The following is a 17,659-nucleotide window of genomic DNA, read 5'->3' as shown; positions in this document are numbered from 1 at the left end:
CCACTTCAACAGAAAAATCTCTTTGCTTCTTCCTGCTTCTCCAACACCTCTTCATTCATCCTGGTGGCAATGGAGGCTCCAGTCTGCCATATAGTATACTTCTTTGTCCCATCAGTTTTACTGAAATGTTTATTGCAATGAGTCACTGGTCTGGTTCAAGGCCTCTGGTTTCTGGTACACTATCATCACTGGGTCATACCGGAACTCCTCTGGGATATCCTGTGGCTGCCACGAGTCTTGGAGATCTTGCAAGGTATCATTCCACAGGACCAGTCCCTTCACCTGCTCCATCAGATCCTGGATGGGGTAGATGCTAGGGTGGGTCAACTCAAGACCTGGCTGTGAATGGTAATCAAGCTGGTCAGACCAGGCCCTTGGGGCCACCCACCTCAGGTGAGGGGGTAGAGTCAGCACCTCTACATTCATGTCCTCAGGGTCAGTTCACCCTGGCCTGTGGTGAGGAGTGGGGGCCATCTCTCCTGAGAGTGCAGGAGCCAGCTCTTTTGCTGTAGTGTCCGGCAAGAGGTCTAAAGCCAGCCTTCCCAGGGCCAGTGAAGAGCGTGGCCAGCTCAGCATTTCATCTCACATGGTTCCTAAGGCCTCCTGAGGTGACTCAGGCCACAGACATCCACACAGACCCAGCTGTAGCTGAACCATGGACCCAGACATGGCCTTCGGCAGCAGCTTGTGCCTGGTCAACATCCTGGCTCTGTGTAGAGAGACTGGCCACTCAGGTGGGAATGTTTGCAGCCTTGACGTTGGGTCTCTATGTGACCTTTGGTGGCAATGCTGGACCTGGACTTCAGCACAGACTTCAGCCGTGATAGAACCATGGACCCCGACATAGTTCTTGATAGTGGTCTGGATACCACCATTGTTCCAGCAGCAGTATGGCCCTGTGACACCAACATGGCCCTCGATCTCAGGTGTCTGCGTGACCTTCAATGGTAACAGATGCATCAGACATTAGCACAGACCCTGGCTGCATAGGGCCATGGACCCTGACATGGCCCTCAGCTGCAGCTCTGGCCTGGATGTCACCATGACATTGAGTAGCAGCTCAGGCTCCTCAGATCTGGATACATCCTGACCTTTGGACACCAACCTGGACACAGGTGGCTGATCTGACCCTGGGCATCCTCATGGCACTTGGTAGCAACAGGAGCCACATATGTCAATCCGGACCCTGGCTGCTATAGGGCCATGGACCCAGACATGGCCCTCAGCAGCAGCCTGGGCCCAGATGACACCATGGTCCCAGGTGGCAGCCCAGTCCACCCATGTCTGTATGGCCCCTGCTGTGATGTGGCCCTCAGACTCTAATCAAGTCTTAGGGTTCAGCCTACATCCCAGGCCTATGTATTGGCCCTAGTGGCAACCTGGGCCACAGACTTTAACAGAAACCCCAGCTGCAGTTGGGCCATAGACCCAGACTTGGCCTCAGGCAGCAACTTGGTCTGGGTGACATTCTAGCTCCAAGTAGTAGCCCCGGGTCAGGATGGCTCTGGTAGCAGTATGGCCCCTGGACACAAACAAGGCCACGGGCTATGGCCCAGACCCCAGGTTTCATGTGTCCCCGATAGGCACTGCCACAGTGGCAGCATGAATGGTGGACCCAAACACAGACCTAGGATGTGGCTCAGGCCACTGGAACCAGTATAGCACTCAATGGCAATAGGAGCCACAGACATCATCAACACAGACCCTGGCTACTGTAGGACCAGGGACACCAATATGGTCCTTGAGAGCAGTCCAGACCGGGTATCATTGCACTGGGTGACAAGCAGACCTGCCTCTCAGTCTACTCACTTCTGTCACCATGAATATAGGTGGCAAGCAGGCCTTCAATGTCTGCCCACTCCTCACTGTCTTCATTTCATCCTTTCTGAGTCCATAGTGCTTAAACCATTCCGTTTCTATATCCCATTTCTCCACCACATATTTCCTGGTTGAAAATGAAGATGTTGGTCAGTTGCTCTTAGCAACTCTGGATAAATTAACAAAGGATGGGAATGAGCTTTGTGTTAACCAACCACTAGCATCTCAGAATAAGTTGAAGGACAACAATAATATCAGTGATAAAACTGACCAGCTCCAGATATGCATAAAAGGTCTCAAGGTTTCTAAGTGTGCCCTGGGAGAGAATCTTCTGTCTAGCAGTCACAGAGCTCAAGCTTCAGAAAATCAAAGAGAAGCCCTCATTATAAGGTTGGCTGAATTACAGCAAAAATTCCAGTCCCAGCTTCAGAGGGTGTCAGCAGTTAAAGAAAGGGCGTTAACTGGTAAAGAATGGGATCCTGTAACTTGCTACAGGGAAGTGTGGGAGGACTCTCTTAGGGCTGAGAAGTGTGTGAACTCTCAGGTTCTCAAGGGTTTGTCTCACCTGGCCAGCAATCACTCTGCCTTCACCCACCACTCCTTGAAATATTACTATTTTCGCCTATGATTGAGGAAGTTAATTCTTCACTGTCTGCTAAATCAGCTGTGACTTTCTCTGAAGGAAATGCCACACGACATAATACTGATGATGTCCCCCAGGGCCACTAATAGTTGCTCTAGACCTACAACCAGACTGAAGGCAAAGCAGGCTCCTAAGGGGAGGTAGAAGTGTAGTTCATGACAGTGGGCCCACGATCATGAAATCCACTGGTCTTACCATATTCTCCATTATCCTGAAGGAGCTGGCCTGATAGAAAGATGGAATGGTCTTTTGAAGATATGGTTACAGCACCAATTAGGTGGCAGCAGTATGGAGGGCTGAGGCAGGGCTCTCTAGGTATTATATGCTTTGAATCAGCATCCAATATATGGTGCAGTTTCTCCTATAGCTAGGATCCATGGGTCCAGGAATCAACGCAGCATGGAAAAGGAAATATTTCCACTCATTACACCCATAGTGACCCACCAGGAAAATTCCTGTTCCTGCAACCTTAAGTTCTGCTGCCTAGAAGTGCTGTTACCATATGCTCCCATTGGGGAGCATTCCTGCCAGGAGCCACAACAAACATTCCAATGAACTGGAAGCTCAGCATTCCCCCTGGCTATTACAGGCTTCTATTGACCATAAACCAACAGGCTAAGAAAAGAATAACAGTGTTAGCAGGGGTGTAGATCCAGATTACCACGAGGAAATTAGATTGCTTTGCCACAGTGGAGGTAAGAAAGAGTATGTCTGGAATGCAGGAGATCCTTCAGGGTGCCTCTTGGTGCTACCCTGTCCTGTGATTAAAGTCAATAGGAAACCATAATTGCCTGGCCCAGGAAGACTGACAAAGGGCACAGACCCATCAGGAATGAAGGTTTGTGTCACTCCCCCAGGAAGGAGCCAAGACCTGCTGAGGTTCTTACTGAGGGTAGAGGAAATACAGAACAGAATAGGAAGGAAACATTCATATCAATTATAGTCCTCATTTCTGTAACTTTGTGAAACTGTGAAGGTCAAGCCTAGATTGCTGCAAGGAACCCAGAAATGAAGGAGATGCCAGAGCCATGGGATACATGCTGAGGAGAGCTGCTAACACGGAGTGGAACCAGCCCATGAGAAAGCTGTAGGATACCTGCCGAGGAGAGCTGCTAACAGGGAGTGGAACCAGCCCATGAGAAAGAAGTGTGTTATAGTCAACAAAGCTGGAAGGAGTTGGAGATCTGAAGAGTGTTTTGACATCAGACATGGAGATGCAGAGTTTGGAGTTTGCCCAGATGGTTTTCAGTCTTGCTTTGGTCCAGTGCTTCCTCACTGTACTCTCTTTTGGGAAGGTAATATATATCTAGTGCCATTATATGTTGGAAGTTTGTTAAGAGATTGCATGAGTCTCAGAAGAGACTTTGAACTTCGGATTTTTAAATGAGTTTGAGACTGCTATAAACCATGGGGCCTTTTGAAGTTGGACTGAATGCATTTCACATTATATATATATATATATATATATATATATATATATATATATATATATATATATGTCTATGGGCTCCAGGGAGTGGAATGTGATGGTTTGAATAAAAATGGTCTCAATAGGTTCGTAGGGAGTAAGACTATTAGGAACTGTGGCCTTGTAAGAGTAGGCGTGGCTTTGTTGGAGGGAGTGCACCACAGGGGTGAGCTTTGTGGTCTCCGAAGCTCAAACCAGGCCTAGTGACTCACTATCTCTCCTGCTGCCTAAAGATCCAGAGGGACAGCTCCCAGCTCCTTCTCCAGTGCCATGTCTGCCTGCATGCCACAATGTTTTCCTCCATGATGATAATGGACTAAACATTTGAACATATCAGGTCTTTTAGTTAATCTTGATTAATACAACAGACATAGATTGTCTATTCTTTCAAGAGGATGTGAGAACTCCTCCAGGATATAGAATCAATTGCTTTGCAATTTAAGTGTGAAAGATTTTTAAAGGACAGATGTCATACAGTGTGCCTCAAATATACACCAACTGGTTATCCAACCCAAAGGATCAGCCCTGAAATATACGTAGAAGCAACAATGTACAGACTGAGCAGGTTGTATATAGGAATATATATGTATTACATGTACATTTATGTATGTAATAGTAATTAATAAAAAAAGAAGCTATGAATTTGAAAGGGGTCAAGTAAGGTTATATGGTAGATTTGAATGGGGGAAATAGAAAGGGAAAATGATGTAATTATAGGATAATCTCAACAAATAAGAAATATTTTTAAAAAATATATGCTGGAATTAAATGCAGATGTCTACTTCTGTACCTTGAAATATGGTTTCTGTTTCTGTGTATAGACACATGCTTAGAAAACAATGTGTGAAAAATGCTCATGATTGTCATTTGAAGTCATGAAGAGGTGTGTGTAATACATTAATATAAGATTATTTCTAAATAAAAATCAAAAAATAAAACTATGTCTCCCGTGGAACCAAGTTGGGAATCAAAGCACAGTAAACAACAGAGGACCCCACAAGGGGAAACTGAGTAACACAAAGGAAACAGAAACCATTGGTTCAACACACACACACACACACACACACACACACACACACACACACACAAACATACACGAGCACACAATAACTAATACTGATCTTAGCATCAGGGCTTTCCTCTTTGAGGGAGTGTCTTGAGCCCTCTGAAAATGCTAATGGCAAACTGCGGTTGACAGTGTAGGTGAGAGGTTTAGAGAGACAAGCAGGATAAGGGTGAAGCAGAGCACTAAGCCTGTGTAGATGACAACATGACCCTCAGACATGCTGTGATTTATAGATGAGGAGCTTGCTGTAAGTTTCCACAGGACAGGTGGAAAATGACAGGTGATGTCATTTTCAGGAATGAGTCAGGTTCAGGACTCCAGGGACAACCCCAGGTAGACTTGGGATGGATGTTTAGTATTAAATGTGTTGTGTGAGATATGGCCCCTGCATGTACGGGTATGTTTAATTTATAATGCCATTGTTTCATAAGCCTCTGTTTAACCTGGAAACAACCTGTGCATGGTAGGGAGGCTGTTTTAAATGGGTGTGTCATACAACTCCTGCTCTATCCTCTCAGTGTTCTCAGTGCTGTGGGAACAGGACTAGGGTGGAGTGCTCGAGCCTTCCTGTGTCTGGCTTGGATAAAATGGACACAGGACTCTGTACATCCCATAGATAGAATTATTCTTTTCCATGCTGAAGCTAGGGGAGTTATTGGATCAACATGTCTATATAAGGATGTCTTGTACTGTGAGGTAATGGCAGGAGAATTCTTCATGATAGCCAGTAATGCGTGTGCCTCACCTACTGTAGGCTGAACAGGCAACCCCACCACTAGGACATGAAAGACTTTGTAAGAAAGAAGACCAGATAGAGATACTGGGTTGCCACTTAGACAATACCTGTTGCTTTGTGTTTGCTGAGTATTTCCTGGCTTATGAAGGTCATGTGACTTACAATTTGCAATGCATTGATTGTTTCTGGTTCCTTCTGGAACTGGTTGACAGTGTACAGGTCTGTTTATGATTATTTGCTAGATGTTACATAGTACATGGATTCTAAATTCTAATCGGATGAAAAAAATTATTCTGACTCAAGCAGAGGAACCATATGTGTGACAATTGTGAACATGGACTCCATGCTCAGCTGGCTGCTAGGACCTAGCATGCTGCTAGGTTCCATCCTGACCAGTTGCTGAAACCTTTCCAGGCATTATTTGGTGTGTGTGTGTGTGTTTGACCTATGTGTTCATTCCTGTGTATACTTGTTCATGGATCCATAGATCAACCTCAAAATTCTCTTCTCTTTGGCCTTCCAAGTTGATTTTTGAGAAACAGTCTCTCATCAATTGTGGAGCTCCTCAGTTCTCCTGGACTCCTTCTTGAGAATCACAAGAGTGGGAATTACCACTGTGTGCTAGTGCAGCCAAAACTGTGTGTGGATGCTACCACAACAACATAGGTCCTCATTGTTTTCTGACAAGTACTTTGCCGATGGAGATATCTCCTCAGCATGGCCCCTAGTTCCAGTTTCTTAATCTCAATGTTCACCATGAATGTTACTCTGTGTCGCTTTTATGAGCTGGATGTTCCTCAGAATGTGGAAGTCCATTCTCCAGGGCAGAGGTTAAGTGATGCCTGTCCATCTGTGTTGATGTGCTTTGGCCTGTGCACTGACCATAAGATGATGACCCAAGATGAAGAACACTAAGAAATTTCATGCCCAGTGGTCAGAACTGTCAAAATGCTAGAGGTTTAGCTGTGTGGAGTTAGCACGACTCCTGGCCTTCTCATTCTTACCAGGAATTGTCTCTTCTGAGACTCAGAGGGGGCTCTGTCCCTTGTCTCTCTGAGCTTTGGGAATTGCAGGTGACCATGATGTCCACTGATACTTCTTCTCCTGTGATACTGTTTCTCCATATTGACTTCTTTCTTGGTGTATCTGTCTACTATGTGAGACCCTCACTACACACAAGTTGAGAGCATCTACAATGATCCCAAGTCCGGAGCAGATCCCTTCTACCACTACCTGACACCAGTCTCTCTATAAAACTTGTGAAATGGGTTCAGGATGCACCTCAGTCATTGAGTTTTGCCCCATCATACTACAGTATCTGATATAGAGTGTAGCACTGTACAGATGGAAGAGGAAGGCCAATACCTGTAATGTCAGCTCTTGGGCAGTGGAGGCAGAAGGAGCATCGATGTTTGAGGTCACCTTTAGATACACAAGGCATTTATTCAGCTGCAAAATGGGCTGAATAATGAGGCCCTGTCTCAAAGAATCAAAAATAAAAATATTGAGAGGGGTTGGAGAGATGGCTCAGTGGTTAAGAGCACTAACTCCTTTTCCAGAGTATCAGGGTTCAATACCAAGCACCCCCATGGCAGATCAAAAGTATCTGTAATTTCAGTTCCAGAGGACATGACATCCATGTCAAAACATCACTGGACATAAAATAAAAACTCTGCAAATAAAAATATGTACCGTGAGAGAGACAAATCTGTCCACAAAAGTTCAATTGATCTTTTATGATTTCTCTCCTCTCCTCTCTCTCTCTCTCTTCTCTGTCTCTCTGTCTCTCTCTCTCCTCTCTCTCTGTGTGTGTGTGTGTGCATGTGCACACATGTCCTGTCTATGTTTCTATTACTTGTGTGCAGATGCACTTGTGTTCCTGTGTACACATACATTCATTTGGTGTGTGTCATGTGGAAGCCACAGGACACCTCAGAGGTTGTTCCTCAGACACATTCACCTTGTTTATTTTGAGACCAGGTCATTCATTTATTTCAGGTCTCAGAGATTCTGCCAGCCTGGCTGGATTGGCAGTGAGACCCAGGACTCATCAGATCTCTCTCTTCCCAGTGGTGGGATTGAAGCCCATGTCACCACACCTGTTTGTTAAAGCAGGGGGTGGAAGTCAGGCCTCACGCTTGCCTACCACGCAGTGCACAGACAAGAGTCTCACAGGCATTTTTGATTTTTTTGTTGTCTTTTGGTTTGTGTTTTTTCCAGAGATGGTTTCTCTGTGTAACAGCCCTTGCTATCCTGGAACTCATACTGTAGACCAGGCTGATCTTGAACTCACAGAGATCCACCTGACTCTGCCTCCTAAATGTGCTTGCTTTGGTTTTCATGTTTTCCCTAGTTGTTCTTACAGTTTTTGTATCTCTCAATTTCCTGAGGCAGGTCTGTGCTGACAATTGGATGCTGAGGCAGGGACATCTGAACTGAGGCACCTTCTCTGGCCTCTGGCTGTTTTATTGACCTATAAATGTTTTCCTCTGTGGTTGGCACTTTTATATCCCTTGAAATCTCCTTTTCATTTTCCCATTTCCCAGACAAAAATGTCTGTTTTGTTCCCACCAATCAAAGCCCTGTGACCATGTGACCCAAAGCACAGAAGGCCTTTCTAGATCCTTGCTGGACTACTCATGTTAATACAGTCAAGAGGCATTGTGTATCCCTGTGCTACAGACTTGACATGTTATGTCCCTGGGCTTCAGAAACAGCGACAGTAAGACACAGGTGCCCTAACCAAAGAGTTGCTAGAAGTGTCAATGCCAAAGCTTTGGTGTGGAATAACTCCAGAAAGTACATGCCACGGTGAAGAGTACACAGGACTAGAAAATGCTGACTGAGGAGTTGTGCTGCAATATTTCAATTCACTTGCAACTGGATATCATAGGTTGCTTTCGAGGAGAAGAGATGGGTCAGGATAAAAATCAAGTGAGCATTTAATAAAGTAAAAGAATTTCCATATCAGGCCTGGGAAATCTCGTTCCAACTATGGAGAGTGCACCACTGCTCCAGTTTCATATGTAGTCCTGATGTGTCCACATCAAGCAGAAATGAGCCATAGGGTCCACAGTACTGAGTCACTGTGGCAAAGGCTCCCACACAAAGCTAAGAGTTGCGGCTCTGTGACAGTCCCACAGAGGCAGCTGACAAGGGTTTACCCTCCTATTCTTCATGGATTCCAGCCACATATGTGGTTTTCAGCAGACTCATCTGAGGAGACAAAAATTACATTGAAACCACAGTTATATGAATGCTGTTGGACAAAGCCACAGTTATTGCTGGTTGGAAAATAGATCCCACACAAAAGAGCAATCATTGATGACAGATGAAACCTTCATTGATGTCTTTTTCTACTTCCTTTTCTTCATGCTTCCCATCTGTTCAGTGTGTGTCTAGGTACATGTGTATATGTTGATATGTGAGTTCTGGAGCACTTGCATGTGTTCACTCATGTGTGAGTAGGAGGGGGTCTCAAGTGGCATGGTTACCTTGTTTTCTGAGACACTCTCCTTGAAGCAGGAGGTTGTCAATAAGTCTAGACCATCTGTACAAGGCTTAAAAGGGGACTATTCCCTTCCATCTCCACAGAGGTGGAATTATATGCTCACACTGACATGCAAGGCTTTCACGTGGTAGCTGGTTCTGAGCTCATGGCCCCATGTTGGAAGACCCAGCACTTGGTTTGGTGAGTTATCATCCCTGCCACTAGGAGGGCACTTGGATGGCTAGATTCTCATCCCATGATATCTCTTCAGAGTCTAATGGAGTCCACAGAACAAATGGATCATTGACCCTATGTGGTGGCCAATCCCCTGTTGCAGCCCATAGGTAAAGCATGAAAAGCTTGTGGGTTGAATATGTTCCCTGTATTATGGAGTTTTCAGGACTTATGATAGCCTGCAAACTACAAAGACCAAAGATTATTATCCATTTCCTGTCATGGTGAGCAGCCTGGATTATCAGGAAGTTTGGCAAAAAAAAAAAAAAAAAAAAAAAAAAAAGTTGCGTGACTTGTGTTAAGATGAAAGAGTCAGAGAAGTGTTCACATGCTTTCCTGAGCAAAGACCCCAGGACAGATGAGGCTTGGTGACTTTGAGGCTTTGAAAGGAAGTAGCCTGGCTTACTGTATGGTGTCCCTAATGGAGTCTGTAACTATGTCTGTGAGGGACATGTTTCTCTCACGTTGGCCCTGGCTACACCGCCTTTGCTTTGAGGAGAGGTGGCCAGACATATGCCTCAGGCTCTCTGCTTCCATGGCACTCAACCTGAATTCTCTGTCCACCTCTGCATTCTACATAACCATGACAGGAATTAGATAATGTTGTAGGAGTCACATAGAGTTTTCCCTTTTACATTATGATTCATAACAGTAGGAAAATTACTTATTTAGTGGCAACCAAGATAATTTTGTTTTGGGGACACCACAACATGAGGAATTGTAGTAAAGGGCTGCAGCTTTGGGAAGGTTGAGAACTGATCTAAATGATCCCTCAGACAAGAGCCCTGGAGTCCCTGTCTGCTAGGCAGCCTCTGCTGACTCAGTGTGCTGTTCACAACCTGCATGGTGACCATGAGGACCCTAAAGACACCTCAGTCAGCAAGAATGCACACAATACCACTGGCTGACATCTTGTAGCTCCATGACATGAATGTTTCCTTCTAATCCTGACCCTGAGTGTGGACACTGGACACAAAGTAATCCAAGGATGCTGGCCTTGTCCAACAGTGATGTTCCACAGCCCTCTCAAACCCTACTTATCTTTTCCCAGTAGACAGAAAAGTCCTGTAATTTTAGATAAATAAAAAAGAATCACTCACTGGGACAAATTTATGACACCAGTTCCTGGACTTCTGAGACAGGGGTACAGCACTATGGGCGACTAGTGGAAGGAGGCTGTGAAGAAAAGAACAGACATTACCAGAGCAGCCCAAGACCGGTTAGCAGAGAGAGAAAGGGGAAGGGAAGAGTCTGGCTTGAACTCTCTAGGAAGGCACGATCTTCTCCTCCTCGGATCCTATGTCCTACAGTGTAACACAAATTTCTAAACGGTCTTTTTTTTTTTTTAATAAACCAATATCCAGGGATTTTACTTTACTTATAGGTAAACACAATCCTATATATAGAACTCAATCTGGAAATATCCAATTCCAGGGAGAATCTCTGCCCTGGATCATTTGTCCACTGGACACAAACTAGAGTCACCTGGGAAGAGGGAACCTCCGTTAAGGAATTGCCTCCATCAGATTGGTCTGTGGGCGTGTCTGAGGGATAGTTTCTGAACTGCTAATTGATGTAGGGGGGCCCAGCCTACTGTGTGTGGTGCTCTCCAGAGGGAAGCATGCCTGGTTCTATAAGAAAAATAGCTGAGCAAGCCAGGACGCAGTACTACTTCATGGTCTCTGTTTCAGTTTCTGCCTCAAGTTCCCGCCTTGGCTTCCCTGGTGATGAACCGTCACCTATTAGCAAAATAAACCCACTTCCCTCCCCAAGTTTGTTTTGAGCAGTTTTTTTTTTTTTAATTGAAGTACCAGAAATCATACTAGAACTATCACCTTCCAATTGTGGTATTCTAAACACTGCCCCAACAGCTTCCAAACCTGACTGCATATTTAAGTGATGAAGCTTACATTGAACAATGCCAGAACCACACCCCAACTATACTGAATCGGAATCTCCCAGACTTGGGATATGAGACACTCCAGAGTCATATGATGATAATTTTGTCCTTAGCTGACCCCAAGCCAACCTCTGTCCGAGGCAAAGGTGGAAAAATTTAGGAAGCACCCATTGTCATGGCTAAACAGTCTTTTAATAAAAAAGCCAAAGTCGCCAGGCGGTGGTGGCTCACACCTTTAATCCCATCACTCAGGAGGCAGAGGCAGGCAGATCTCTGTGAGTTCGAGGCCAGCTTGGGCTGCAGAGTGATTTCCAGGAAAGGCTACAAAGCTACACAGAGAAACTGTGTCTCAAAAAAAAAAATAGTTCCAGAGTCATATATTGAGGTAAATGCTGAAAGATCAGAGAGACAAAGGAACAAGCCACAGCCAAGTCTTAACTCTAGAACTCTTCAGACTAAAAAGGGCTCTAGTTCCTTTCTCCTCAAGTCTTATATATCTTTCTCTGCCCAGCAATCACTTCATGGGATTAAAGCGTGTATGCTTCCCAGTACTGGGATTAAAGGTGTGTGCCACCACTGCCTGACTCTGTTTTCTCTCCTAGACTGAGTCAATCTCATGTAGTCCAGGGTGGCTTTGAACTCACAGAGATCCTCCAGCTTCTGCCTCTTGAGTGCTGGGATTAAAGGCATATGCCACCACCGCCCCAACTCTCCTATTCAGGTAGTTTGCTTCTGATTGTGCCAGTCCAAGGTCACTGTCCCTACCCTACATGCCCATCCTTTCTTCTCAGCTGCCTGACTAGAACTGGAATTTCCTACGGGCAGACTCTCCTCCCTCTTCACCCAGCTTCATGCTCTTTCCTCCTCAATCTCTTACTGATTTTCTTCTCCTTGACATGTCTCATGCATCCCTCTCTTCCTGTCCTCCCCTCTTCCTGTGCCTCCTTACCTCCTGGGCTTACACAGTCCATGTACTTCTTTCCATCTGGTCATTGACAAGTTAGGAGATGAGTTGGTGAAGACCCCATGTGGAACACGAGGTTCTAGAATGCGGATTGCTGAAGGTGACCGGCTAGCTCTTTCAAAGAGGGTGGGCATGTGGCTGACTTCTCTATCCAGCCATAGTGCTGGGACAACTATGAGCTTAAGTTGGGGAGCTAACAGCTCACACTGCAGGGAGAGGAGAGGTAGACAGCTTGTGCCCTGGTTGCTTGAGGTAGTTGATACATAACAATGTAGTTTGGGGTACACAGCTTTGTGGAATTCTGGCCTGGCTCCCTCCTGTGGCCTGTAGACCACACCAGGCCGAACTGAGACCCATGGTTAAGAACCATGGACCCAGGCCTCTTCTTCAGCCCTTGAAAGGAGACACAAGCAAAGGACTCTGTTAGTGACTCTGACATCAGCAGGACTTAACACTGAGCTGCCCTGCTGTCCATAGCTCTTCCCATGATTCCTCTCTTTAACCTGTTTCTCTTCCCCAAGCCCAACTCCCTTCCCCTTCCCTCCACTGCCCCTGGTTGCATCCATTGCTTGTCTGCTTCAGGCTCAGCTTCCCCAGGTTCCACATAAATGGGTGCAGGGGGAAAGCTCCTTCTAGGGTCACAGGCATCTTAGGGTTCATGACTTCTAAATGGGTGCAGCCTATCAGTGCAAAGGGCCTTGCAAAAGCAAAGATCCATACACAGAAAAGTCACTGACTGGGCCTCCTCAGTGTCCATGTGCTCCTTTGCCCAGGCTTGTTGTCCCTTACCTGGGGGTTGTGTCTCCTGTCTTTGGGGGGAGGAGGCAACAGAATAAACTGGAAGTCAGGTGACTAATCTGCCTCCTCACCCCTTTCCAGCCCCTTCTTTGCTTCTTCTTGGAGGCTGTGGCTACCTTCTGGGGCTGGTCCTTGCTAAAGCTAGGTGGTGACTCCTCAAGGATTATTCCCTTGCTGTTTTCATATTCAGTGTTCTCATTCTGGAGAGAGTCCACAGAGTCCACAGCATCATGTGTTCTCTCACTGGACTGTAGGTCAATTTCCTTCAGGTCTCTAGATGTGCTGAAGCTATTGGTAACCTCAGCATCATCCTGAGGTCCTGGGATCTGTTGACAGCGGGTATCTTCCAGGAAGAACAATGCATTGAGGGATGTGTGACTGAGCATGGTGCTGTTGCCAGTCTCCTCAATCTCAGCCTCCACACCATCATCCTGTGGGGCTGAGGTAGAAGTGGTGTCCTCCATGTAGGAGAGGTCGTCCTCGGATGTGTCACTGTCACCAGAACAGGTCGTGCTCTCTGTCTCCTCAAAATTCTTATTGATGTTACAGGCCTGCACAGCATGAAAGCGTGGGGCAGAATTCCCAGGCCAGCTGAGATCCAGCAGCTTGTATAAATCTGGAGAGCTGGACCTAGAGGAGATCTTGCTATATCTCTCTTCATTCACGTCTTGCCCTTTGTGGTCTTCATATGCCACCAATGTGGGCAAGGCAGCTTGACTTCCTCCCCTCCTTAGGATGGGAGAGAGGCTGGGGCTACCTGCAGGACTCTTGAACGAATAGGTCTTTGGAACATGCCATATTTCACCAAGGATGGTACCACCACTTTTTCTCTTGTTGAACATAGTGTTTTTTGCCAGGGCATCATTAAGCCTATTTGTTCCTATGAGTCCCAGGGTTTCTTCAGCCATGTGGCCTAAGCAACACATAGCATCTACAATGGTGGAGATGGACAGCCTGGATCCCGTTTCTCTGCATGCTGGTGGTAAATCACAGAGACCGGTCCATGGAAATTCTCCCTCCATGTTCACCACCGTGGCAGGTGGGGAATGGGACTACCACAAGATGCTAAAAAGAACAACACAAAAGCAAGTCTAGGAGGCAAGTTGTTGGCTCTCAATTTCTATATCAGGAAAATCATAGCTACCTCATGTAGATGAAATTCTAACCGGTCTTATTTAAAAAGAAACACAAAGCCAAATACAGAGTTAAAAGCCCAAAAGATCAGAGCACTAGCAAAACCTTTAGCTTACTAAGCACTGCCATCCTTCCCCTCAGAGAGAGACCTTCTCCTGTGTGACTTGTCTTATTATTGCTTTTCTGTTCTACCTTCTCATTGGCTCTAAACCCAACCACATGATTTCCTCATCACTGCCTGTCTATACAGACCTCCAGGTCTCTATGGTTCATACTGGGATTAAAGGTTAGGGTCACTGCTTGGCTGTGTCCTTGACTATGCAGAGACTCTGCCTGCCATGTGATCAGATTGAGGGCATGTGCCACCACCGCTGGACTTCTGCTAAGTTGCTTGCTCTTAGCTCTGATTCCCAGGCAACTTTATTTATTAACATACAAATAAAATCACATTTCAGCACAAATAAAATATCACCATTGAGCCGGGCGGTGGTGGCACACGCCTTTAATCCCAGCACTTGGGAGGAAGAGGCAGGTGGGTCTCTGTGAGTTTGAGGCCAGCCTGGTCTACAGAGTGAGTTCCAGGAAAGGCACAAAGCTGCACAGAGAAACTCTGTCTCGAAAAAACAAAAAAACACCATAACCTCAAATATCTTCATGATGCATCTTGGCGGTCAGAAGTCAAGATAAAAAAACAACTGAAACCCCAAAGCAGTTAGGAGAAAGCATAAGGAAGACCAGAGTTGAAATAAGTGGTCGGGTGGAGGTTGAAACAAAGACCAAAGAAACAAAGATCAAAACAAAGATCTGTTGATTTGAAAGGGTGAAGAAGTCTGACAAGCCCTTGACCTGCATCCCCCAAAGAGAAGATACAAATTATTGAATTATGAAACAAGAAATAAAGTATGAAAGAAAGACAAGAAGGGTCTATGGGAAACCTGAGTGTTTATGTGATTCAATCTAACCCTAGAGCGGTGATAATCCTGAAGGAAAGAGATTTCTTGAATCATAAAACAGACACCAACACTGATAAGATGTCTTTTAATATGATTACTGCCTGCTGCTTTACTGCTACTACATCCTGGATGTGATGATCAATTCTGGATGTTACAAAGTAATGTAAGTGATCACTATAGGGATAAGATGGAAAGAGTAATACACTTTCTGCAAACAAGGACAGCCCAGGACCCAGAGATTGCATGATGGATCTTACCTACTGGCCTTATAGTATAATGGAGACCCATTCTCCTCATGCTGCATCACAAAAGACCCAAGAACGATCATTCCAAATTTAGTCTCGAGAGCCGGTATTACCAGAAGGCTACACCCAGAACAACTCCCCTCCCCGAACAGAAACACACACACACACACACACACACACACACACACACACACACACACACACACACAGAGGCTTGACTGTACTCCAATGTCCTTTGTGAACATCCACTTTTTCATCTGCTATCAGATTCCTTGGTACTTCACACAAAGTTCAACAACAGATTGAATGACAGATTTGATGCTTCATGTTCACAGTGAGTTTAGCAGGGAATCCTAGGATAATTCAATGGGGAAAGTATTCGACAACAAGCATGTAAGTAGGTCAAGGGAAGGGGCCTATGCTCAGGCACAAAGAATGAAATTTTGTCATTTTCTGAAGTGGAAATAGACATTAGGAGCATTGTCTGTAAAAGCCCAGATCCAGAGATACTGTGAGCCTAACCAGAGCCACGGATCAGTAGGTGGAACCTTAATTGAAATGGGGACTTTGGGGGCACATACAAGGGGCAGCTGCAATGTAACAGAGCAGATGAAAATGATCCCGGGTCACTGTATGCATCTATAGAAGTGTTACAGGGGAATTCCTTACTTTACACAGTAAAGGTTTAAGATAAAAAATGAAATGAACATAACACATGGCAAAATATTTAAACCAAACAGTTAAGCAAAATGAACACATAAGCAGAAATCCATGCCTCAAGCAAAAGCATGAGTGCATGAACCAAAAAGAGAAACAGAACACAATCCAATCAAAACAGAGGAAATCTCCCAATGCCAAGGTCCAAGAGGTTAGGAGTCCAGTTTATCAGGCCCGATGTAGAAGTACAACTGCTCTCCATCCAGCAAGAGTTTCTCTGTAGCATCAAGAAAACCCCAGCCCGCCAGGTGGTGGTGGCCCACACCTTTAATCCCAGCACCCAGGAGGCAGAGCCAGGTGGGCCTCTCGTGAGTCCAGGCCAGCCTGGTCTACACACGGAGATCCAGGACAGGGACCAAAACTACACAGATAAACCCTATCTCAGAAAAAAAAAAGAAAGAAAGAAAAAGAAAAAAAGAAAGGAAGGAAGGAAGGAAGGAAGGAAGGAAGGAAGGAAGGAAGGAAGGAAGGAAGGAAGAAAAAAGCAAACCCAGCCCACTGCAGGGTCTTATATGAACAGATTTCTATAACTTCTCTTTTTTTGTGGGGAGGGGGGCGGCTTTTTTGAGACAGGGTTTCTCTGTGTAGCTTTGGAGCCTATCCTGGAACTCACTTTGTAGACCAGGCTGGCCTTGAACTCACAGAGATCCTCCTACCTCTGCCTCCCAAGTGCTGGGATTAAGGGCATGTGCCACCACCGCCTGGCTCCATAACTTCTCATAAATAGACCAGTGACAGCAGGGACTAACCCAAAGATGTTTCTCATTCCAGCTCCAGGGACTGCATAACTTTTGTCATGGCTGTGAGCAAATCCCCAACAAGATGCAACTTAACAGACAAAGAGTAACCCTACTCTCAGGCTCTCAGAGGACAGGGAGGCATGGCAGTTGGAGGAGATGGTGACTTGGGAAGATGGGTCTGAATCAATTGGGTACATGACTTTGGCAGATCCCTACTGTCTCCAGTCACCCAATTCTTCCTGCTACTTTCTACTGCCCTGGACTATTATGACCTCCCTGCTAGAGCCCAAGCATTCAGACACATGAGAAGGTGTGAGACCATTCTTATCAAGCCTTGAGGAGGGCATTTTTACTTTAAGAACAAAGTAACTAGGCAACACAGTAACACGGTAACAAGTGCCATAGTAACAAGGTGGGCAGACTCAGGAACTCTGTGCTGATCTGGGTTAGGGACAGGGTTATGGACTAGTTAGAGAATCAACCTATGGTCTGTCCTAATGCCTTTGCATTAGTATCTTAAAGTTCTCTAAGAATTCTGACTACTACAGTCATTTTCTCTACACTTAAGATATTCACTTCCTTTATCTTAAACTCATATAGATGGTTGTCTAAATGATAGTAGCCCTTCCTGACACTCTGATACTGTAATAAATGACACGGTTTGGGTCTTTTTGCAGTGTTAGGGTGGGGCATAGCAAGTGTGGAAAATAATTATAGGGATAGATGAATGTAAGTGCTTCCAAGATTTTAGGA

At 45.5% G+C, this 17,659-nt stretch overlaps 1 protein-coding gene across 3 annotated transcripts in view; it reads right to left on the bottom strand.

The window, feature by feature from the left end:
* Positions 1-8,655: 8,655 nt before the first annotated feature.
* LOC143273393 (uncharacterized) overlaps positions 8,656-17,659 on the bottom strand; it is an 11,625-nt gene continuing 2,621 nt past the window's right edge. For 2 of the 3 annotated variants that reach the window (XM_076572876.1, XM_076572878.1), the window contains exons 2-5: positions 13,109-14,182; positions 12,305-12,712; positions 10,556-10,631; positions 8,656-8,947 (exon numbers count right to left, since the gene is read on the bottom strand). In XM_076572876.1, the coding sequence (XP_076428991.1) occupies positions 12,679-12,712; positions 13,109-14,139 (1,065 nt within the window). In that variant the 5' untranslated portion in view covers positions 14,140-14,182 and the 3' untranslated portion in view covers positions 8,656-8,947; positions 10,556-10,631; positions 12,305-12,678. The remainder of the gene's footprint in view (positions 8,948-10,555; positions 10,632-12,304; positions 12,713-13,108; positions 14,183-17,659) is intronic. The other variant, XM_076572877.1, reaches the window with a different exon arrangement.

The sequence above is a fragment of the Peromyscus maniculatus genome, chromosome 5 (assembly GCF_049852395.1).
Source record: "Peromyscus maniculatus bairdii isolate BWxNUB_F1_BW_parent chromosome 5, HU_Pman_BW_mat_3.1, whole genome shotgun sequence".
Classification (NCBI taxonomy): domain Eukaryota; kingdom Metazoa; phylum Chordata; class Mammalia; order Rodentia; family Cricetidae; genus Peromyscus; species Peromyscus maniculatus.
Note: the sequence above shows the minus strand (reverse complement) of the source record. Positions and strands in the feature narration are given on the sequence as shown.